This window comes from Sinocyclocheilus grahami, unplaced genomic scaffold (genome assembly GCF_001515645.1).
Source record: "Sinocyclocheilus grahami isolate Dianchi unplaced genomic scaffold, SAMN03320097.WGS_v1.1 scaffold44.1, whole genome shotgun sequence".
NCBI lineage: Eukaryota > Metazoa > Chordata > Actinopteri > Cypriniformes > Cyprinidae > Sinocyclocheilus > Sinocyclocheilus grahami.
This window is the reverse complement of record NW_015505223.1, coordinates 2,214,139-2,239,478: the sequence shown is the minus strand read 5'-3', so window position 1 is coordinate 2,239,478 and position 25,340 is coordinate 2,214,139. Positions and strand designations below refer to the sequence as shown.

Here is a 25,340-nt window from a genome sequence, read left to right as displayed (position 1 = left end):
CTTATTCTTTAATATTTGGCCATTTCTTTAGGACAGAAATGCTATAGCCACTGTAATTAAAAGAATATGTGGACATCAAAACGTGTAACCTCGGAGTGAGGGTTTGAGCTTTTACTTTGAAACCGCGATGTATTCTCCTGAGTTTGCGTAGATTTATAAATTATTTACCTTACAAATCTGAAGAAATGGCGCACGTTGCGTTCTCAGATGAACGTTATAATAAACCCAAACTCCCAACAACATGCAGAGATGGAGTTTGAGACGCTGCACACATGTAAATGATAACAGATCCTGTGGAACTACTGTGAACGCATGTACTTAACCTACACGCATGTAAATAATTAAAGTGCATATACTGTATTAGAACTGCATCGCATATTATTATTTAATTAAATCGTAACGCTTGTGAATTCACAATTATGCTTAATTATGATTTTTAAATGGGTTTAATATATCATGCAGCCTTGGGAAACAGTCTAATAATGTGTTTTATGGATTCTCGTCCGTGAAATGCGCCACTTACGGTATTTTGCCGGTTAGTCGACGCGAGCAAAATGAAGTCGAGGATTTTTAAAAATCGAATAGTCGAATAAAATCAACGAATCGCGAATAGCCCTATTTAAATAAAAACAAGAAATATAAAAAACCCAAATACAAATATTATTATTAATATATATAGATTTTTTCCCAAAATCAAAATGGTACTAAAATAACCCTGGCTATAGGCAAAAGACAAATGGCCCAATGATATATATATATATATATATATATAAAATGTATGTGTATACTAATATATATATATATATATATATATATATATATATATATATATATATGCACGTATATTTGTGAAACTTTGAGTGTTGAATGGAACCATTAAAATGGAATCCAGAAAATAATGGAAAACAGAATTTGGTAAAGATAAAACTGTAAAACTCAATTAATTAGACAGGCTTTTTGATTAATAAAATGTAATTTAACCATTAAAACAGAGTATAGAAAAATGAAAATGGAAAAAAAAACTGCATTTGGAAATAAAACGGATTTCATAGGGCCCTATAATTATAATAAATTTTTTTGTGGCAATAAAAATAGATGTAAGTGAACAATAGCCTTTAAAATTACTTAAAATACAAATATAATAGAAATGAGGCAATAATAATTAGTTCAAATAAAGTATCAAAAGCAAGAAATCATATGGTTTTATTGAACAAAACTGTTAAAATACATAATGTATTATAAACAATAGTTAATGTACATTACGCATTACAACAAAGGCCTGCAGAGGGCGCCAACGGCCTGATGATTATTTTTACACATTGCTGTGCGATCTAATACTTGTTTAATATTAACCAAGCACCATTTCATTCAACTTATTCTTTAATATTTGGCCATTTCTTTAGGACAGAAATGCTATAGCCACTGTAATTAAAAGAATATGTGGACATCAAAACGTGTAACCTCGGAGTGAGGGTTTGAGCTTTTACTTTGAAACCGCGATGTATTCTCCTGAGTTTGCGTAGATTTATAAATTATTTACCTTACAAATCTGAAGAAATGGCGCACGTTGCGTTCTCAGATGAACGTTATAATAAACCCAAACTCCCAACAACATGCAGAGATGGAGTTTGAGACGCTGCACACATGTAAATGATAACAGATCCTGTGGAACTACTGTGAACGCATGTACTTAACCTACACGCATGTAAATAATTAAAGTGCATATACTGTATTAGAACTGCATCGCATATTATTATTTAATTAAATCGTAACGCTTGTGAATTCACAATTATGCTTAATTATGATTTTTAAATGGGTTTAATATATCATGCAGCCTTGGGAAACAGTCTAATAATGTGTTTTATGGATTCTCGTCCGTGAAATGCGCCACTTACGGTATTTTGCCGGTTAGTCGACGCGAGCAAAATGAAGTCGAGGATTTTTAAAAATCGAATAGTCGAATAAAATCAACGAATCGCGAATAGCCCTATTTAAATAAAAACAAGAAATATAAAAAACCCAAATACAAATATTATTATTAATATATATAGATTTTTTCCCAAAATCAAAATGGTACTAAAATAACCCTGGCTATAGGCAAAAGACAAATGGCCCAATGATATATATATATATATATATATATAAAATGTATGTGTATACTAATATATATATATATATATATATATATATATATATATATATGCACGGCTATTTGGGAAACTTTGAGTAAGCTAAAACTCAAAACAACTCAACAGAAAGCCAAAAAGGGCGGCAATCTGTGCTTTCAGTAAATATGCATCATGATTATGTGATTATATAATACTGGTAATATAATACAATTCTTTGTCATTAACATTTATGCACAACTGTTTCTTTATCTCATGTCTTTAGTACAGAAAAATGTAATCAGATCTTGTGCAACAGGTAATAATCTTTACATACCCTACATCCGACTGTGAACCATAAAACGCTACATGTATCTTAACTTAACTCATTTTTACACAGTAAAAAGTTCAGATAAACTGATGCATGTGCTCAGGTTACACAGACCAGACATACTCCTTGTGTTCTGGTGAATCAGCTGTATGGGAAATAGCACTGGGACCCCAAAAGGGATTCGACAGACAAATAGAAGGATAACTAGGTTTAAAGCAGAAGTGTGTCATTTCTGCAAAAGTAAAACAGGTTTCCCCAGATAGTCCCGCTCCAAACTCATGCCATTGATCGAGACAGTGCTGCTGGTTGTATTTACAGCTATGTTTTATTAGTAAAATCAACCTATGAATGGCTTATATATAAGGTGACCAGATTTCTGAAATGAAAACCGGGGACATTTCCTAGTGTGATAGGATAGATAATCTCACTTGTGATTATCTACAAATTAAAAAACGGGGACAGTGTTTTTTAATTGTTGTGGTTTTCATATATTAATATGACCGCTCCAGGCGGGGACAGGACACCAAAAACCAGGACTGTCCCCAGAAAACGGGGATGTCTGGTCACCCTATAGCTTACAGCTGTCTAGAGAATGCATTACACCATCAAAAAAATAATTGTTTAAATGACTATATTTGGTACGCATCTGACACTCAAACCAGGTTTGTGATACATCTGCTGATATTTGGCAATTATTTGGCCTTTTTTAAAGGATGATATTGTTGATATTTGGCCACATTTTTCCTAACCAGACATGCCTGATTAACAGTGCCAGTTTCACCGATTTCTTAATAATGTGCAGTTTCTCAAAATATGACATTTCAGTAAATATTGCATGGAATATTTGTTCAAAGTTGCATTAGGCTGCATTCGCATCCACCCTGCTCTCTAATTACCGGCATCATCCATGGAAAAATCCATAACAGTTGACCACACATTTCCATGACTGTGTAACCTGACTGATTCTCAAATGAACATTAGGCTATTGGTTCAAATAGGACACAGGTGGCTATTCACAATATCAAATTTTCAATAATAAATGATAAAGTAAAACTCCTAAGTTCTGAAGAACCACCTTAAGAAATGAAACACTAATAATAACTCATGCAAAGGTATATAATGCTTATTTCACAAGATGATATTTTGATATTAAGCAACAGACCCCCACTATCACACATCATTTAGTATTCAAAAAACAACAACAAAAAACACCCTCTATAGTTTCCACATTAATAACAAACCCACAAGACCTGAACCATTGCACATGCACGGCCACGAGTCTACTTACAGAAAGATATTCACCTAACTCCCTCTATCTGAGCCGCCAAAATGACAAAAACATCAAAGTTGAAATAAAAAAAGCTCATTTAATAGTAAATGAGAAGTCAGATGCGCGGTGCGCATGCGCAGAGTTACATGCATAACCTAACGCAATGTTTCAACTTAAATCAAAACAAAGAGATTATCATATAGTTGATGCATAATAAGTGAATGCTGGTGATTATATGATATAGATAATTAATAACGAGGTATACCTTAAATCGTAGGAGTTAATCGTCGAAGTCTTGACGTATTAAACTCTCTTGAATATCACAGCACTATTATATCTATAAATCTGTTTCGTGCGCTTGAGATGCGTTAAAGAGGAGTACTTACTTGATGTTTATGTTCAATAATCACTTGCTCCAGTTTCTCGCGAGTCCCTCCAGCCGCAACACATCAGCCCCACGTGAGTCTGGCCGACCGGAGCCACGCCTTCTCGACTCCCATTGGTCGGAGCGTTCTCCCCGCGACAGTATGATTGGTCAATGGGCGTGGTCATGACGCCAGCCTAGCCGAGGATGCGGCTGGACTCACGTGTATGACCATGTTACATAATCGACGAAAACAATGGAGTAGCAGTGGAGATCTGGCGAGGTTTTTTTAATTTTTTTTAATTGAAATCATCGATTTATTACAATGAAAGATAGCCTTTAGCAATGATCAAGAACAAAAAACCTGTTACGAGGGATTTAGAATAATAACAAGGTAAAGAAAGCAAGTATCAAGATAAAACAACATAAAATAAGAGTCAAATACAATAATAATGATCAAAAACTAAATAGTAATAATACAGATAAATAATAGAAAGAAAATTAATTTATTTTTGACTCAAGTAGGAGTTAAGAAAGCTCTTCTAAACATTCTATCTCAGTTCACAGATGATTCAAACCCTTATTTAAAATCTGATATGTTTTAACTGCTGTTTTGTTTCTTTTTAATTTACAGAGGGATTCAGCGAGACGTTTTAATTCGGAGCAAAATGCAATAAAATTGCTGTAACTTTACACTTATGAATATGACCTTTTCCAAGCAAGCACAGGATTTTAATAGCATTATTTAAAAGAGCAGATCCAGTGTTACATAACAAAAACAGGACCATTTCTTCTGGGATATCAATAAGGTTATTAAAGGAAGTAAAGATCAAAGTTGAAATCTCAATCCAAAATGGTACTATAAAGGGGCATCTAAAGAACAAATGAAGCACTGATTCATTTTCAGATCCACAAAGAGAGCATTCTGGGTGAATATCCATAAATTTAGATCAAAATAACTTGCAGGGGTAAAAATTGTGAAGGATTTTAAGATGGATTTCTTTAACTTTGTTTGGTATCACAAGATTATTATGAACACATAAGATAAAGAAGGATAAATCCGTTTCCATGAAGTCATTGCTATAGGGGCAATACTGCTTATAGAGAGTAATGTTCTTATGATATGAATATTATTGCATTTTTTTATCTAACAAGTCAATACCACCTATCATTAATCGAGGAATGTCTTCCTTTAAAGAAGAGTATTGTAAGGATGATTTAATAAGTTGTAGAAGTTTAGGCGAAATGCCATGAGATCTGGCGTGGTAACGAACCGTTATAACGCCGCTCTCCCCGGGTTAAAGGGGTCATATGACTTTGCTAAAAAGAACATTATTTTGTGTATTTGGTGTAATGTAATGTGTTTATGCGGTTTAAGGTAAAATAAATAAAAAAAAAAACATTATTTTCCATATAATGTACATTATTGTTATTAATATTATTATCGATTTTTACAAAGCTCATCGTTCTAAAAAAGCGAGGTGTGCTGTGATTGGCCAGCTATCCAGTGTGTTGTGATTGGCCGAATGCCTCAAGCGTGTGACAGAAATGTTATGTTCCTTACCATAATGCTATCTCCCAGCACAACGAGACAAAACCAATAAAACCCAATACAAATTAGGCATTTGTTGCATCCATTGGGGACATAATTACTGATTATAATGACTTTACGCATTGCGTACATAGACTGTATAAAAACATGGACGTATTGTTCGTGACGTCATTCGTAGATTTTCGAAGAGCGTTTTTGAAGCTCAAAGTGGGCGGAGCGGACCGTCGCCATCTTGGCAGCGCGTCACTCCCGGATAATCGAAAATGTGCAAAGAGGCGGGAGCAGGCTGCTGAAACCACACCCACCTAGCTCGACGGTGGTGACAGCAGTGGCAATCCACCTGTCACTCAAGTGGCCACGCCCTTAATTATGCAGAATTTTAAGGCTTAATATAATTTAAACGGATGAGTTATAAAAAAATTCACCCCCCTCACAGTTGTCATGAAGGGCAAAATTTGCTATATAGACCAAAATAATTTTTTGAACCAGACTGTAAAAAATTTTTTTCTGCTGTAAAGTTGGACATTTTAATATGGTGAGTCTATGGGATTGACTCCCTTTTGCAGCCAGCCTCTAGCGGCCAGATGGTGAATTACAGTTTAAGTCACTTCCGTGTTGGCTTCACGAGCGAGAGCGGGAGGTTGCCTCTTGGTTGCGTATCACGCTGCGCAAACATAAAACCATGTCTGCATTTGTGATCGGAGAAATGACAAACAACAAGTGCTACTCTACACTGCTCAAAACTCGCGTTTGAATCATCAGTGGCAAATTCTTTAAATATAAAAAACATACTTACAGGCTGTGAGTCAGAAGCGCCAGCCTGTCCTTGCAAAGTTGGAAATGCCCCACTTTATAGAAACAGCCTTTGTGCCACAGACGCATTACAGGAAACAGTCCTCATCCTCCATAAAATGTGCTGCACACATCTGAATATTTGGGTTGAAGTGTTCTGAAACAGTGTTGTAAATACAACTAAACCACTGATTTCTAGTCGTGTCCTCTTTTGGAAGACCAAACAAAGTAGTTTCGCTTTCACAACGAAGCACACAACGACTCCACAACATGGCAGCGGCGGCAACAGCAAGAATTAAAGTTACGCCTTCTTTCTTTGCTGAACATTTGGGCAGCGTTATGCAAATCTTCCCACATCGTGACGTAGACATGTGGGGGCGTGTTAGAACGAGCCGTTTTAGGTAGGCGTGGTTGACTCTTAAATTTTTATAAAGAATATCTCTTTGGATTTGAGACTTTAGTCTTTGCAACTTTACAGATCTTCTTTATGCACCAAGAGCTTGTAACACTCCAAAGAGAAAGGAAATATTGAAATCGCATCATATGACCGCTTTAAATCAGGTCACACACAAGCGATTACTTGTGTTAAATAACTAAAAAACGTAAAATATCGTAAGTTGCCGTCACTACATGTGGGGCGTGATGCCATAGGTTTCGTCGCAGGCTGGAATGAAGTAGATTAGATAGTTAACTTTCCTCCTGATCTACTTTCCTGCATATTATGAATATATTCATACATTTCGGGCAGGGTTTAGCGTGCATTTCTTTTATAAACCACAATGCGATGATTTCTGGGCCTTGAACTTGTAGGCTACTTAAGTAGGTCATTGAAAAGTGTAAAATTTTGTAAGCAGATCAATGACTGCTAGGATCTGCACTAACACTGTAGAACAAAGAAAATACAAGTACTGCGGTAGCATGTTTGTTCATTTGAAATATACTATGGTACTGAATAGTAATTTATGACTGGCTGATAAACAGACATTCAACAGAGCATTCAAATTTTTTTTTTTAATTACCAGTTGCTTATTTTGTATTTCTTATATATTTTACTTATCAGTTTGTTTTTGTCACTGTATAGTGATGAATATTATTATACATATTAAATTAAAATATAACATTATATATTTATAATATTTCGACATCTGTACATGCACTAAAGGTACTGTTAGTGCATTATTGCCAGTTTAAAGGGGCAGTAAGGAAATTATGTTTGGGTTAGGTCTTTATTAGGTCAGACAGACAGACAGATAGACTGATAGACAGATAGACTGTCACAACTTTTCATCTCACAATTCCGGATTTTTTGAGAACTGCAAAAAAAGAGAGATTTGAGAGATGCAAACTCAGAAAACAGAAAAAAACTCAGAATAATATATTTAATTTAAACTGAATTGCAAAATGTAAACTTGCAAATTGCAAGGGGAAAAAAAAAGTCAGAATTTACGATAAGATTTCACGATTGCAATTCTGTTGAAACCCCTCAGTCTGATGTTGTTTTGAGAGTTAATGGCCGTTTCACAGGATCATGATGCGCACTCCTGTCTTGACAGAAGATTGTAAACTGGATTAAACCAGCACAATGGCAGCAGTGGATGGTCAAGATGCACAACCAGAGGACAAGTACATCATAACAGCTCTTCTCCTTGATGAACACAGTATCTGAAATAAAGTGATTTGAAGCATCATCTACTGTAATCTATGCAGCCTCTGTGAGTAAAATGTGAGTACTAAAGGATGTACCTACAGACAGACAGATAGACTGTCACAACTTTTCATCTCACAATTCCGGATTCTTTGAAAACTGCAAAAAATAGAGATTTGAGAGATGCAAACTCAGAAAACAGAAAAAAACCTCAGAATATTTAATTTAAACTGAATTGCAAAATGTAAACTTGCAATTGCAAGAGGAAAAAAAGTCAGAAAAATTACGATAATATTTTCCCCCCAGGAAATATTTTTATCCCTTGGCTGAAATAAACTTCCATAACTAGATTTTTTGAAAGTAAGCCTACTTCTGTTCACTGAAGCAGCATTTATTTGTTTAGTATTACTGGACTGGACATAAGGACTTCATCCTTAAGAAATCATTCTCATTCATTTACTAGAGAAGACTTTATCCTCCTAGAAAAATGTGAAAAATCACAATACAACGTCTTTTGAACCAAGGTAGGTTTCAAGAATGGCCAAAAAGAAACCTCTTTCTGTTGAAACCCCTCAGTCTGATGTTGTTTTGAGAGTTAATGGCCGTTTCACAGGATCATGATGCGCACTCCTGTCTTGACAGAAGATTGTAAACTGGATTAAACCAGCACAATGGCAGCAGTGGATGGTCAAGATGCACAACCAGAGAACAAGTACATCATAACAGCTCTTCTCCTTGATGAACACAGTATCTGAAATAAAGTGATTTGAAGCATCATCTACTGTAATCTATGCAGCCTCTGTGAGTAAAATGTGAGTACTAAAGGATGTTAAATCTGTGTTTTATTGAGCCAACACGGGCAATTCAACAGGCTTAACAGTTTGTAAGGCCACAGTATAGAATTGCATTTGTTTACGATGTATACACATGTGAGATATACAAAGAGATGCATACAAAAAAAGCTCAGATAAACAAAATGTTTTGGCACCGTGAGCGAGAGGTGAGCAAAGATATTTCCTAGCAAACTATTTCTACATAAGGCAACACACAACGCAGTTAAATTATTAGTGAATTATCACTTCAAAATTCAATCTTTGAAGATGATATCAAACTTACATACATTTTTATGCAGACATTCTGAGTAAAATCAGAGCAAAGTTGTGTGCTTTTGTTACGGGATGGCAGTGGAGTTGTTTAAAGGCACGTCTGTGGTTGTTCAGGAAAGGCTCTTATGTCTTGTTGGCACAGAAAGACTCTGACGCAGCCAAAACAAGAGTGTCTGATTACTGCCATCCACTGAAAGAGTCCATGAGGGATTCATCAATGAGATCTTGGCAAATGGCTTTCACAACAAGAGTTTTGGTCAATATGTTTTGGCCTCCAAATGATAGCGAAATGACTCATATTATCATGAAAGTATGCGTTGTGGTTTTGGATCATTTTGTAACCTGTACACTGTCAGTTATTATTCTGTGGTTTGCACAGAGGAGTGTGTTAGATGTGTATGGAAATGGCATTCTGAAACATATTCAAATCCTAGTTATTAAAAACAAAACCTAAAAAAAAACAAAAAAAAAAACATTGAGGATAGTTTACAAGATATGCTTTTGAAAATCAGCAGGTTAGAACGTATTGGAAGAGCATTCATTCGTTATATCTCTCTCTTCCTTCTGAAGTCGATACTACTTCATATCCTGATCTTTTCTTCCAATCAGAACCAGATTTCTGACTTTATGACTGCGTCCAGACTGAAAGAGACAAAAAGGGCAGGGTTTAGATTTAATATGAATATACTTTCATTAGACTACCATATATTTAATAATAATCAAATTCATTCGGCTGGCGTCTCATGATCAGTGTCATTTTGAGCAACTGCCACCCATAGTAGGGAGTTAAAGAGGCTGTGAATACTTTGATACTCACTGATAATGACGACAATAATGACAACAACCACGGCTATCAAAATGGCCCACATCTGCAAAGACAACAAACAAGAACATATTGTAATTTGGTGCCTTAGGTTCAAAGGTTATCCACTTTTTATTATAAAATATATTATTTGCTACCTGCTTTAGCAATGACCACTTTTCTTACATTGATCTCATCTTCTTAATACACACACACACAATAACAGATAAATGTCCTATATATTTTTTTTAACGTAATGGAATGACCTTTATATTTCTTAATATTTACTATGACCTTTTGTGAGAACAAAAACTAACCTATGTATTTTTACAATAACAAGACAAAAAATAAAATTATCTTTTGCATATTAGTGTCTTTGTTTTTGCATATGAGCTTATGGGAAACACAGAAGTTATACTATCATTATACTATAGTATAACACTATGACACTAGTATAACACTATAGTATACACTATACACACACACACACACACACACACAGTTATGCTACAGTTATATTGCAGATGCATGAAGAACTCAAAAACTGGGAGCAAATCTTTTGGAAAACATCCAATCATCTCTGGAGCCCTAAAGGGGTCATATGATGCGATTTCAAGTTTTCCTTTCTCTTTGTAGTGTTACAAGCTGTTCGTGAATAGATAAGATCCCTAAAGTTGCAAAGACTGAAGTCTCAAACCCAAAGAGATATTCTTTATAAAAGTTAAAACTGGTCCACACCCTCCTAAAACGCCTCGTTTAAACACGCCCCCACATGTCTACGTCAATGTGTGTGAAGATTTGCATAACACCGCCCAAATGTTCACGCAAAGAAAGGCAGCATAACTTTGATTCTCGCTGTAGTATTGTTGCCGCCGCCATGTCGTGAAGACGCTGTGTGTTTCATTATGAAAGTGAAACTACTTTGTTCTTCCAAAAGTGGACACAACTAGAAATCAGTGGTTAAGTTGTATTTACAACATTTTCAGAACGGTTCAACCCAAATATTCAGATGTGTGCAGCACATTTTACGGAGGACTGTTTCCTGGGAGAGTAGCCTACAATGCCAGTGTTCCGGTGAATTCAGTTCTCCTGTTTCCCCTTCAGCATGCATGCTGACCCTATACAGTCTATGATGCTGACAAATAATGCTGACTCACAGACTAAGTAAGTTTTCATATTTAAAGAATTTGCCACTGATGATTCAAACGCGAGTTTTGAGCAGTGTAGGGTAGCACTTGTTTGTCATTTCTCTGATCACAAATGCAGACATGGTTTTATGTTTACACGGCGCGATGCAACGCAACGTGTAAAAAGACAGTATAAGTCATTATAATCAGTAATTATATCCCCACTGGATGCAACAAATGCCTCGTTTATAATGGGTTTTACTGGTTTTGTCTAGTCACGCTGGGACACGGCATCACAGTATGGTGAGGGGCGTAACATTTCCGTCACACGCTTGAGGAATTCGGCCAATCACAACGCACTGGATAGCTGGCCAATCACAGCACACCTCGCTTTTCAGACAGATGAGCTTTGTAAATATTGACGCGTTTCAGAAAGGCGGGGCATAGAGGAGAAACAATAATGTACAATATGTGGAAAATGAGTTTTTTGAACCTTAAACCGCATAAAGACATTTCATTACACCAAATACACAAAATAATGTTCTTTTTTAGCAACGTCATATGACCCCTTTAATATTTAAGAAATGTATTTCAACTAAATGAGTGTATGATATTATCTCTCCTGTGCATCCTTGATATACCTTGCAGTTCTTCCACCAGTACTTCCTCTTGAGTTTGGCGGCGTTGGTCTCAAACTGGGAAGCACCGGCCTGCAGGGCATCGGCACGATCATCCAGCTCAGACAGCTTCTGGTCTCGTTCCAGGACCTTATCAACATTCACTCTCATGATGTCCACCACCTAGATTAACGAGAAGATTCCTGTTAGAGGATTCTTAGAAAAACTGTGGAAAAGTGATGCTGAGGGCTGGAAAAGTAAATCGAGGTCAAGGAATCTTGCCATGTGTGTAAACAAACAGCTGTGTGAACACCGCTGCAGGTTTATTAATCAGTTTAACGATGCGAGACTTTTGGCAGCATGGCTGGAGACGACTTCTTAAAACCAGACAAGCAGCAGGAACATGTCATTTAGTGGTCAGCACTGAGAGAAACAGTGTCATAACCTGTAACATGTTTCCAGCAACATTTGCCTGGTCACAATGAAAGCAAAAATGCAGAAAATACACAGCAAATCTGACCATATTTGATATAAAGTAGAACAGAGTATGATTTAGGACCAATGAGATTTCACAGAACTACATAGTACACTGTGACAAATGACAAATGTTTTGTTGCTAGTAAAAAAATTAAATAAAATTAGGCCTGAAAACAAAATACACATACATTCTTTGAGGCAAGATTTGTCCAACTAGGTCAAGGCTAGACAAATATTTTCTCTGGATTATCCAACATTTGGGAAACCAGTCTGTGTCAGAGCTATTAAACATCTACAATCTGTGATTGTATTTGTGACTGTTAGTTCTGTTAGCATAAATAAATGAATTAAATAAATATTCAAAAGTTTGGGGTCCGTAAGATTTTTTTAAAAATTAATCGACAATGCAACTTATAATGTTACAAAATATTTATATTACAAACAAATGCTGTTCTTTTGAATTTTCTGTTCATAATTTTTTCAACCAAAATATGAAGCAGCAGAACGGTTTTCAATATTGATATTAAGCAGGACTCAACGCTAAGGATTTTTTCTACTTGCCCGGTCAGGCCAGTGGTTCAAATTTTTACTTGCCCTGCCTACATTTTCACTGGCCCTGCCACAAATTTTTTTTATAATTGCTGTTATAATTGTTTTTGATCTGCGTTATCTTGTATTCTAATAAATACGAAATCATTTATTGTCTTATGTAGCATGATGCTACAGTTTGCATGAATGGCCACATAACACGCGCTTTCGGTCGTGTAGTATGAACGGACATCTGCATATGATCGGAACTCCACGCAGCTCCTGCGCTACTCTCCATTGGAAACAGGGATGGGCGATACCCATTATTTTGTTTTCGATACGATACCGATTCGATAATTCTGCACTAAACTTTTCAATTATGAAATGTATTAAATTACTAAGAGTAAAATGGGTAATGAAAACCACTTAACTTTGTTTAAAATGCATTTTAACCCGTTTAATCCCAAATTTTTCCCAGACATGAAAATATCCAGATGATGTGTCATTAGTAACGCTTGGAAATAATCAATAATTTTTTTTCTTTTTTTGGAAAAGTGTGTGAAAAATTGTATTTTATGGTCTATCACAGCTGTAACCGGTGGGATAATGTGTATACTGAATTAACATATTTCTGCAGTCTTAAAAATTGTTATATATATATATATATATATATATCTTAGCCCAGCTATTTTAAACTGTTTGATCACATTCTAGGGTTACTATTATGCATAAAAAAACCTTATACAACATTGATAGGAATACTGAGATCAAATGCAAAAAAATACAACCATCAACGTTTTTGTAACATATATCACCACATTTTTATATTAGTGCTACCAGTATTACAACATTAATATTCTAACTTATTTGTAACATTTGAACTTTTGATTTAGTGCAATATTTTGTACTGCCATTAGGGACTGCCAGTGAATGGCTGTTGCATGCATAAAATGCAACCTTTTTATTCTGACAGTGTATGATTTCTATTAACATTACAGAATAGAACATGATTAATATTATCTTTCAACGTTCAATTTAAATAATTGTAATCGCACAAACTATGTAGGCTACAATTTAAATTTGTTTATTGTGAAATAAACATTTATGGGTTTTTTTCTGTCCTCTGATAAGCATTGTTCGGGGCTGCCATTCCCAAAAGCTTTAATGCTTTCTTATGATACTTTTGGGAAACGCAGCCCTGTTTGAATGCACTGTCAGCAGTAAGTGAACGCTCTCTGTGATTGATTGGTTCTGTCTTGCAAAATTTGCGTGTTCAGGAAAATAGTTCTATCCTACACAATTACTCGCTAACAAAGGTTATTCATCCAATTCAATGCATAATGCACGCATTATTATTATATATATTTTTTTGTTAAATAAACAAAACCACTGGTAAATAAAACGCATCTTAGTATCGATATTTTTTATTTGAGTATCGATACTTTCGATACTCGCGTCAGTATCGATATATCGATACTTTGGATCGATACGCCCATCCCTAATTGGAAATGAATGACTGAATGACCGGTCTGTCACTTGGAGATAGTGGAAAGCCGGCTTGAAACGCAGTGGAAACGCCAGTATGACGAGGATCGTTTTCATTTTAAAACAAACGCACCAGTGTAAATGTAGCCTTACATCTAAGGGGGCTGGGACGCATTCGCACTACAGCCTCACGTGTGCGCCACATCTCTGAGTGTAACCGGTGTAAACTAGTAGGTGTGTTCGACTTGACGTGGACTGACTGTGCAGACCAATCGGTGTATTACAGTACCACGAGAGCTAAAGAGAGCAGACTGCTCAGTGCGCTTTCGACTCGCTCTCGCAGATGTCAAACAATGATCGATCTGCACCGCACCTCTTCTAGTCGAATACACCGGCTAGTCCTGCAGGCTTAAGGCCCAAGTATACTCCGTGTACAACAGCGCATGCGTGAGGTGAAAGTTAAGACAGAGTGCAAGTCAAACTGCGCCTGTGTCGAGCTCATCCATGGTTGAGTATACTTTGAAAGCTGTGCAGACGTGGCTGAGCGCGAGACGGAAACGGAACACAGAAAGTGAAGTATACCCGGGCCTTTATTGCCTCACTGATGCCGATGAGATTGTTTAAGACGTTTTTCGATACTCGATAGTATCGACGCAATTCGGTCGATACCCAGCCTTACACCAATATTTAGAAACAAATTCAATTTTACGATGCTCTAATTTAAATTTCGATGTCACAGCAAAAACTACTAGCCTAACAAATATAAAGTTCAAACATTATTAAAGACAAGTGAACAGTCAGTAAATAAGAACAAATGAATAAATTACAAGCAATAATATCACTGAATATATAGAACAAAGATACAAATGAAATGATGCTTTAGGTTTTTATGTTTGTAAGTGTTCAAGTACAGAAACGGAATACTCACATGTAAAATAACATTGCATATTCTTCACTCAGTGTTGCACCTTGATTTTTCATAGCCATTTGAAATGAGTGGTAACCACTGCATTTTAATCACGTATAGAAAAAAAACAAAAAACAAAGATTAAATTAGACTGCATAATTTCAAAATTTGAAGCAAAAACAATGTTCTGACTTAAACTTTGTGAAATTATGCTACATAAAACTTCTGCACAAAACAAAAACAGCAGATGGGCTGAATGAGACATTCACTTTCTGCCAGCAGGTAGCGCTTATGGAACAGCAGCAATACATTGTTTCCTTGGTTGGTTACTGCTGTAAACACAGCAGCTCTGCTCTTATAGGCCTAAACACTACTGTAATATAACAGAGGCAAGATGAAAAGAAAATACCATTAGGATTTTCTTCCTATATTTCGCGCATTGTGAACAGTGATCTTGCTCTGCCTATTTTCTCCTCTTTGCACTCATCTTCAGTGTCGCTGGCCTTTGTTAACGGCCATTTACAGACTAAATATAAAATGTAATATTTCCACACAAATAACATTTTGGAAAATAATTGCAGTGCAGTTTGCACAAAATAGAGATGGTCTGAAATAAAACAAAAAAAAATGGCCAGTCGACTGATGCATCTGTACTCCACTGTATAAATTAAATATACAGTAGATTAATCATTGATAAAGCTACAAAGTTACTCGCCAAGAGGGGTATTTTGACATACTTTTGTATTTGTCTGTTCAAGCGCAAGAAAGGCGTGGAAAGAAACTCAACTCGGGGCTCGGGTGTCAGAGTACTGAATGGAGTTGTCTTCAGCGTCTTGCTCGAATGCTTTCCAATCGTACACATTTTTTAATTAGCAAGGCCTAAAAACATGGGCAAATGATAAACTTCTGTGACGGCGCAGCAGTGGCCCGATCAGGCCAGTGACATATCCATCAACTGTCCCGAGTAGGGATGTAACGATTAACCGCGAGCCGGTTGAAAATCGATTCAAATATGTGACGATTCAAATCGGTTGAGATGCTAAACAAATCGCAATAATTTTTGCATGTCCACGACACACATTAAAATACACTTCAACAGCATGACTGTGTTTGAAGAGTCAATATATAAACTATTGACTTCATGAGAATCAATCTGTTTTCCTACTGGGATAAACAGAATTTAATGCAATATTTGAGACTAAACACTTCGATCTACTCAAAATAGGTATAAAATGGAGTAAAAGGTATGTTTTGAGTTTATTATATATTAATGTTTTATTCTTTATCAAATATAGAAGCCCTGGAGAATGACATAATATCCTGTTGCTTATATTCGATCTGAACAATCCTTACGTCTTCAGCAGATGTTTTAAGTAATGGAAAGCACGGAAAAAATCCCCTGTTGTACTGTAATAATAGAATTGCATAACAACGTCGATGGCAACGGCACACAAACATCTCAGCCTCCTCATATATGCTCTAGTGCTCCACAAACCCTGTTGCTGGGTGATGTAGCTCTGCCCCTTTAAGAGAGATCAGTGTGGAAGGGGAGCCAGCGTGTGCAGATCCATGTTTCGCTTGCATAACCATAAATGACGGGGCATTACATAACCGACCGGCAGCCTATGAGCTTGCGCCAGACTGAAAGAAGACGTCTGAGGGGAGAGGTCAATGGGCATAAAGTGCGCAGAGACCTGCATATGTCCTGGAGTAAAATTCCTTGAACAGAAATCATGTGGTGAGCTGCAGAAGAGATGTGTAAAAACTGCTAACGGATTATGCTGCTCACTTTAGGGAGGAGTCACACAGAAAGAAAGAGAGATAGAGAGTGAAAGAAAGTAGCACCTTCTATAACATTTAAATGGCATATAATTTACCTTAAATCAAATTTTGAAATGAGATACATGTATACAGGGCATAAAACTAACTTTTTGCCAGACCTGCCAATGGCTGGTGACTTAAGGAAATTTACCGGCCAGAAATATTTTTTACCAGCCACAAAAAAAAAACAGGCATTTATGACACCAACATTTCAGATAATAGCAAAAAAAAATAAAAATCACAATCCTTGATTCCAGTTTCGATACCTGCTAAAACTACTAGCTTAACTAAGATAAATTTAATAGTCTACATTTTTAAAGACTAGTAAATAGTCAGTTGTAAAATAAGAGCAAATCAAATTACAAGCAATAGCACAAAATACTAGTGCCGTGTTCAAAATATCGATACGACGATGTATCGTCACAGAGATTTGACTGTCCCAGCTGGCCCTGTATCGATATTGTGGCACGTGTGCAGCAGTGGACCACGCTTAATTTGTTTAAAATTTTACAACGTTTAAAATGGAGTAGAAAATTGCGAGGTTTCTAAAAAAGAATAAATAAAGCATATATAGGCTACAACAAGGTTTAATCTGGGCGCAGAGGAACACAACTGGGTTGCCTGATATAAAGAGACGTAATCCCCGAAACAGAGCTTCACACTTGCGCAACACGGCATTTTTGCATGTCCACGACACACATTAAAATACACTTCAACAGCATGACTGTGTTTGAAGAGTCAATATATAAACTATTGACTTCATGAGAATCAATCTGTTTTCCTACTGGGATAAACAGAATTGAATGCATTATTTGAGACCAAACACTTCGATCTACTCAAAATAGGTATAAAATAGAGTAAAAGGTATGTTTTGAGTTTATTATATATTAATGTTTTATTCTTTATCAAATATAGAAGCCCTGGAGAATGACATAATATCCTGTTGCTTATATTCGATCTGAACAATCCTTACGTCTTCAGCAGATGTTTTAAGTAATGGAAAGCACGAAAAAAATCCCCTGTTGTACTGTAATAATAGAATTGCATAACAACGTCGATGGCAACGGCACACAAACATCTCAGCCTCCTCATATATGCTCTAGTGCTCCACAAACCCTGTTGCTGGGTGATGTAGCTCTGCCCCTTTAAGAGAGATCAGTGTGGAAGGGGAGCCAGCGTGTGCAGATCCATGTTTCGCTTGCATAACCATAAATGACGGGGCATTACATAACCGACCGGCAGCCTATGAGCTTGCGCCACGGAAATATCTGCCAAGTGTGCTACTTATCTTTGTCAACCTGTCAACCATGTGCACATGCGCTCTCTTCACTGTGGATAAACGTGCTTGCTTTCTGAAAACAGCGGTTTTAGTTTTAGCTTGCAGTTTAGCGATCTCCACTTCAATATTCTATTCTCAGAAAAGTGTAATTCATCAGCTGCTCATTTACGACAGAGAGAGAGGCTGTGTATCTATGTGAATTACCACCGTTTTGCTGCGTTTCTCTATTAACAGTGAAGCTGTGGCTTTAATTCCTTTAGAAACACATTTTAATTCGTTTGAATTTTCCCTCTTTTCCATCGCTTTTAAATAGCTTAAAAACGCTGTGCGCATTTTTACTTTCGAATTAGCGTCAATTGCTTTAATCCAACAATCAAACTCACTTTAGCGTATATATAAACCATAGAACTTTTATTAACAAAACAAATAAAAATACACCATGCTATAGGGCAGGCTATGTCTAATATAAAATAACTTCCATAAAGTTTAAATAGGTACACAAAACTGGAAATAAGTAAACATGTATAATATATAACCAAATAAATAAGTAGAACGTTTATTAGAAAAACGAGTAAGAAAGCTTGGAGGCACGGCATACACCTTGATGTCAAATAAAATAAATAAATGACAAAGTTTAAATAAAGTAAAAATCAGCAAACAATGTGGAACCAATTAAATAAGAAACTAATGTTTAAAAAAACGTCCAAAATCACCTTAGATAAATGGCAAAAGTCAACAGGCTTTTCAAAATCCAAAATACTGCCAAACAGGCGCTTTTGCATCTCGTTTCGAAACTAAATCATCCACCATCTTCTTGTCGGTCTCACCTCACCCCACTCTTCTTGTCAGTCAGCTCGACTCACTCTCCTCACTGGAGAAATGAAATCTGATCTGTGATGCGACTGTCGTTTGGCACACTGCATTGAGCAGCCGCGTTCAGTTTTTAATTGTAGTGTCTGTTCTTTAACTGAACTAAATGATTTTTATTACTATAAAAAAAATCTAAACGACGGTGGGGGTCGTGACGTGGTGGGCAAGTGACGTAACCGGTGTTGCGGCTTAACACCGGTATCACCGTCAGCACCGTCTATGGCGGAAAGCCTAGTACAGACTTGTATTGTTTACAGTGATAATATTGAAGTCATACCTGCAATGGGAGGAGTCTAAAAGCTAATTTAAATATTCAATGAGAACATTAGTCATTGTACATCGTGTCATGAGTTGTCCTGGGATTATGTAACTGTTCACATCACACTGAGAGACAGAAATCAAGTTCGTTTATGGCCAACCATGAAGAACACTGGGAAACGGTGTCAGGTGTGTCCTTTTACCTCATCCACCTGTGCCTGTGTCTGCTGCAGTCTGCGGTTATTCCCAGACATCCCTGCAGAACCAGAGCCATCTGCACCTGGGGCGGACCTATGACACAGAAAGAGAAAACCATCTTAAATTTCACATTTTATAGAAAAAAAAGACATAATTGTCAGGTTAGCTGGAAAAGTCAAGGAAAGCAAAAGAAAAATCTACTGGAGCAGCCAGTATTTATTTTTTAACAGACTTGTATGGTTTACAGTGATAATATTGAAGTCATACCTGCAATGGGAGGAGTCTAAAAGCTCATTTAAATATTCAATGAGAACATTAGTCATTGTACATCGTGTCATGAGTTGTCCTGGGATTATGTAACTGTTCACATCACACTGAGAGACAGAAATCAAGTCGTTTATGGCCAACCATGAAGAACACTGGGAAACGGTGTCAGGTGTGTCCTTTTACCTCATCCACCTGTGCCTGTGTCTGCTGCAGTCTGCGGTTATTCCCAGACATCCCTGCAGAACCAGAGCCATCTGCACCTGGGGCGGACCTATGACACAGAAAGAGAAAACCATCTTAAATTTCACATTTTATAGAAAAAAAAGACATAATTGTCAGGTTAGCTGGAAAAGTCAAGGAAAGCAAAAGAAAAATCTACTGGAGCAGCCAGTATTTATTTTTTAAGGCCTAGCAAAACATACTCTTTACTTACTGCTAATGTGATTTGGGCTGTGTATTGTAAGTTGATTTAGTCAGAAAGCATCTGTTAAGCACATAAAATGTCCTGTTGTGTCATTCTAATTGAAATCTAGTGTGACAAACAGCATGCGATATTCTACTGCCACCTAGTGGCATATTGACTACATAAATGCATTCTAAAAATTAAGATTTCAAAAGAGATGCCATATAACTACCATTTTTGATTCCCCAAACAACCTTTTGGTGAATAGTTCTTAATCTTAAGAATTTTTTTCCAACTATATAGAATCTTTTGTGGAATGGAAATGTTCTATGGATGTTAAAGGTTATTCATGGGACCATAGAACCCAACTCAATTTTTATTTATAAAGCACTTTCAAAACCATTAAAATGGACCAAAGTGCTGTCCATAAGTAAAAATACATGCAAACATAAAACAACAACACATAACATCAACAAAAACATGCAGCCAATCCCTCACAATTCTCTGACCTAAATAAATGCCGAAAGCTTGATAAAATAAGTAGGTCTTCAAGTCCTTTTTAAGGACTTTTTTTATGTCCATGCTAGCCGAGGATTTTATAGAAAATGGTAACATTTTCCAGAGAGTAGGAGCCGCAACAGAAAAAGCGTGGTCTCCACTACGCCTCAACCGAGACCGTGGGACGGTTAGGAGCATATTCTGAGAGGAGCGCAGATAGCGTTGAGACTGGTAAGAAATGAACATTATATACACAGGAGCCTGATCGTGTAATGCTTTATAGACAAACATTAACACCTTGTATTGTATTCTGTATTTTACAGGTAACCAGTGAAGAGATATCAATACAGGCGTTATATGATCCCGTTTTCTGGTGTTTGTTAAGATTCTTGCAGCAGCATTTTGGACATACTGAAGACGAGAAACCAGGGATTCACATATGCTTACATAAAGAGCATTACAATAATCCAACCGTGTGGAAATAAAGGCATGCAAAACAGTCTCCAAGTCCTTGTTTGAAAGGATATGTTTCAGTTTAGACAATTTTCTTAACTGAAAGAAAGATGTTTTCACAACGCTGTTAACTTGACGATCAAAGTGGATTTCAGAATCGAAAATTACCCCAAGATTCCTCACATGTATCCTCATTTAGTTGTAAAACATTACTTGCTAGCCATCCCTTTACCTCAGTCAAACACTTATAAAAATTATCAAAAGATGTACAGCCATCACACTCCAAAGGAAAATACAGTTGTAAATCATCAGCATACAAGTGGTAATTAATATTGTATTTCTTAAGAATTGACCCCAAGGGTAACATATATAATGAAAATAAAGTTGGACCAAGAATTGATCCCTGAGGAACCCCACAAGTGATAGTCGCCGATGTCGAAACATAATTTCCAATTTTAACTTAGCATGTCCCGTCATGCAGATATGAGGGAAAACCACTTAAGGGCTACGCCCTTAATCCCAACATAATCTCTAATGCGTTCTAATAGGATCGCATGATCTAGAGTATCGAAGGCTGCACTTAAATCTAACATCAAGGCAACATTTTCCCCGGAGTCAATACTTAAGATATAGTTTGTAACCTTTAATAATGCTGATTCTGTACCATGCTTGGTCCTAAATCCAGACTGAAAAATATCCATTATGTTATTTCCAATCAAAAAGTCAATAAGTTGATTATGGACAACTTTCTCTAAAATCTTATTCATGAAAGCCAATTTGGATATAGGCCTAAAATTTTTGAGATCCTGTGAATCTAAGTTTGTTTTCTTTAAGACTGGTTCAATAACAGCATGCTTAAACCCTAATGGCACAATGCCATAAAATAAACTACTGTTAGTAATAGAAGCCAATAAATAACCTTTCTTTTGTTCTTTTATAGTGGAGTAATTACAAGATTGAATGAGCAGGGTGAGGTGCATAAAAGACACAAACAAACATGAGAATTACAAAAGAGAAAGTACAGGTAAAACCACAAAGTGGTGTGAAAACACAAAGAAAAAAAAAGAAGGTATAACATTCAACAAGTATACTGTACATTCATACAGCATAAACATTTCCACTGACTTTGACTTGAGTCTGATTTACAGCAGCCCTACTACATACTTTTTTTTTTTACACCATTTTCCTGTTGAACACTATAAAGCTGCTTTGACACAATCTGTATTGTATAAAGCGCTATTTAATTAAATGTGACTTGACTTGGCCCTAAAAACTATTTGCACACTGTCTGAATGTCATTGTATTAGATATCAAAATCTCCTATCACAATATCTCACAATTAACTGAGCCATTTTTCTGGACAATAATTCAATATCAATATGTATCGCGATATAATTTATAATTTCATTTTCAATAACGGTGATATGATTTTTAAACACATTTCCAATATTTTGATATACATTACCAGTGTTTCCCATAACGTACATTTATTTATGGTGTTTGACTTCATTGAATAAACATGAGCACTGCACATTTCAAAATCATAACGCGGCGCGGGTGTTTTATATGAATGTATCTCTGAAGGGAAAGGACTGTCTTCAGAAAAGTTTTTTATTTTTATCTGATAAAGTAGCATTCATGAGCGGAGCTGCTTTGATTACAGCTATTACCGGGAAACCGCTAGTTTCATCACTCTAAAAAGCACCTCCTGCTGGCAGAGAATGAATCTGCATTTTCAATAAGCCCGCCTCCAGCAACATTTCCCGTTTTTGTTGTTGTTCAATTTTTGTTTTCTGCAGCGACTGAGCACTTTTCATACCCTTTTTTTCTGGCTGAAGCACATTTGTTTCAATCTATAAGAATAATCAGCCTACACTACCAGTCAAAAGTTTTTGAACAGCAAGATTTTTAATGTTTCTTTAAGAATTCTCTCTCTGAAATATTTTTACTATTTAAAATGGCTTTCTATTTGAATAGATTTTAAAATGTAATTTATTCCTGTGATCATAGCTAAATTTTCAGCATCATTACTCCAGTCTTCAGTGTCACATGATCCTTCAGAAATCATTTGAATATGCTGATTATTAATATTTAAAACAGTTGAGTACATTTTTTTTCAGGATTCTTTGATGAATAGAAAGATCCAAAGATCAGCATTTATCTGAAATAAAAAGCATTTGTAACACTATTCCATTCAGTATACATTTTTTTTTGGGGGGGGGGAAGGGGAAAGAAATTATAGAAATTAATACTTTTATTTAGCAAGGATGCTTAAAATTGATCAAAAGTGATGATAAAGGCTTTTATAATGTTACAAAAGATTTATATTTCAGATAAATAGTGTTCATATCGATATCGGAATTATATTGTATCGACCGAAATTAAGAAATGTATCGTGATATAAATTTTGGCCATATCGTCCAGACCTATGTGAAAGGCCTCGAGCCAGACTTCACTCCCGTCTAATGCTGCGGATGAAATTTAACCCTTGTTAGAATAAAGAGGGATGAGGGGAGACTGAAAGAGACCGTATTAGAGAACCATCAGGAGTAAAGACAAACACACACATTCCGCACACAGACGTGGAAGGTCAGATCATGTGATCGTGGCAGAAATCTCACTGCTGCTGAAATCCCCCAGCAGTACAACACAATACATGTTTTGTACATGAATATTACACAAAACCGACCTTCATTTATTAAGGGTATACAATGGACATTTCATCATTTTTTTCTTCATGGGAACAGATTTGGAGAAATGTAGCATTGCTCCCAATGGATCCTCTGCAGTGAATGGGTGCCGTCAGAATGAGAGTCCAAACAGCTGATAAACATTACAGTAATCTACAAGTAATCCACACTCCAGTCCATTAAATTTGAAATGTTTTGTGAAGCAAAAAGCTGACATCAAGACATTTTAACTTTAAAATGTGTGTTCTAGCCTAAATGCTAGTCCATAATTCATAAAAACGATTCCTCCAGCAAAAAAAAGTCCATCCACTGTTGTTCCCTCACATAAAAATTCACCAAAATATGTGTTTAGAACAGTTTTTGCTTGTAAATGGTGCTTGATCTGTGCATATTTCTCTCCTGATTCAGACGGGACAAGTTTTACCCTGGAGAAAGCAGTTTTATGGATAGAAGACTCGTTTCCTAACTACAGGCAATGGTTTGAAATTAAAAACATCTAATGCCGGGTTCAGATTACACAATATTTTTGTCGGTCACGATAGTAACCGTGTCAGATTACATGATTTTGACTCCTAAAATCTTGTCGTGGCGTGGACAAGAAACATGTCAGACTACACGTTGCTTCCCGACCATTCATCGCGTGCTGTCTTTAACGACATGCGTGATGTCATCGAGAAGGCGGAACTAGCGACTGACTTCCGAAAACAAGAGTGTAAACATTGCTGAAGCGCTTCCGCTATAGTTCGCCAGCATTGTTCTTTGTTTGTTCTGTCGTGGTCCCACGATGACACATCATACAGGCAGGAGTACTGTTGCCACAGCTCCACCATCCTTTCCTCTATCTAGGGCTGGACGATATGGCCAATATTTATATCACGATATATTTCTTAATTTCGGTCGATACGATATAATTCCGATATCGATATGAACACTATTAAAAAAGCCTCATAAAAATGGCCAAGAACGGCCACAACAGATGTCTGTACCTACAAACTTATGAAAAATTAATTTGCCAACTCTATGAAACCTACTCCTATAAAACTATATAATATTTTAGGAAAAAAATGGCGCAAATAAATAAATGTTCACCTTTTATTGGTATTTAGCCTTCATACAAACAAGAAATGTGAAATCACTGTCAAATAAATCTCAGACTCTCCTTATTAATATTAATATTTTTTACTTCAAACTATAGGCTAACATACCAGTCAAAAGTTTTTGAACAGTAAGATTTTTAATGTTTAAATGTGTTTAAAAATCATATCACCGTTATTGAACAAAATTATATCGCGATACATATTGATATTGAATTATTGTCCAGCCCTACCTCCATCTCATAATTATTTTGTTTCGCCATCTTTGAAACCTGTGTATGAAAGAGCTTCTGTGCTGCTGTTGGTCAATGTCACCAATGTGACAGAACTCGTCGTGGATGATGAAAAAAAAAATGTTTAAACATGCTAGTCTTTCTGTCGTGATGTCCTGAAGCATCGCA

The 25,340-nt window shown here is 36.2% G+C and overlaps 2 protein-coding genes across 2 annotated transcripts in view; both read right to left on the bottom strand.

Annotated features, from left to right (window-relative positions):
• per3 (period circadian clock 3) overlaps nucleotides 1-4,189 on the bottom strand; it is a 30,277-nt gene extending 26,088 nt beyond the window's left edge. Inside the window, exon 1 of the mRNA XM_016268289.1 lies at nucleotides 4,093-4,189. The gene's annotated coding sequence lies outside the window, so the exon portion shown is untranslated. The remainder of the gene's footprint in view (nucleotides 1-4,092) is intronic.
• A 4,694-nt stretch (nucleotides 4,190-8,883) lies between these two features.
• vamp3 (vesicle-associated membrane protein 3 (cellubrevin)) overlaps nucleotides 8,884-25,340 on the bottom strand; it is a 20,352-nt gene continuing 3,895 nt past the window's right edge. Inside the window, exons 2-5 of the mRNA XM_016268244.1 lie at nucleotides 19,985-20,072; nucleotides 11,736-11,894; nucleotides 9,983-10,034; nucleotides 8,884-9,807 (exon numbers count right to left, since the gene is read on the bottom strand). Coding sequence (XP_016123730.1) covers nucleotides 9,791-9,807; nucleotides 9,983-10,034; nucleotides 11,736-11,894; nucleotides 19,985-20,072 — 316 coding nt within the window. The 3' untranslated portion in view covers nucleotides 8,884-9,790. The remainder of the gene's footprint in view (nucleotides 9,808-9,982; nucleotides 10,035-11,735; nucleotides 11,895-19,984; nucleotides 20,073-25,340) is intronic.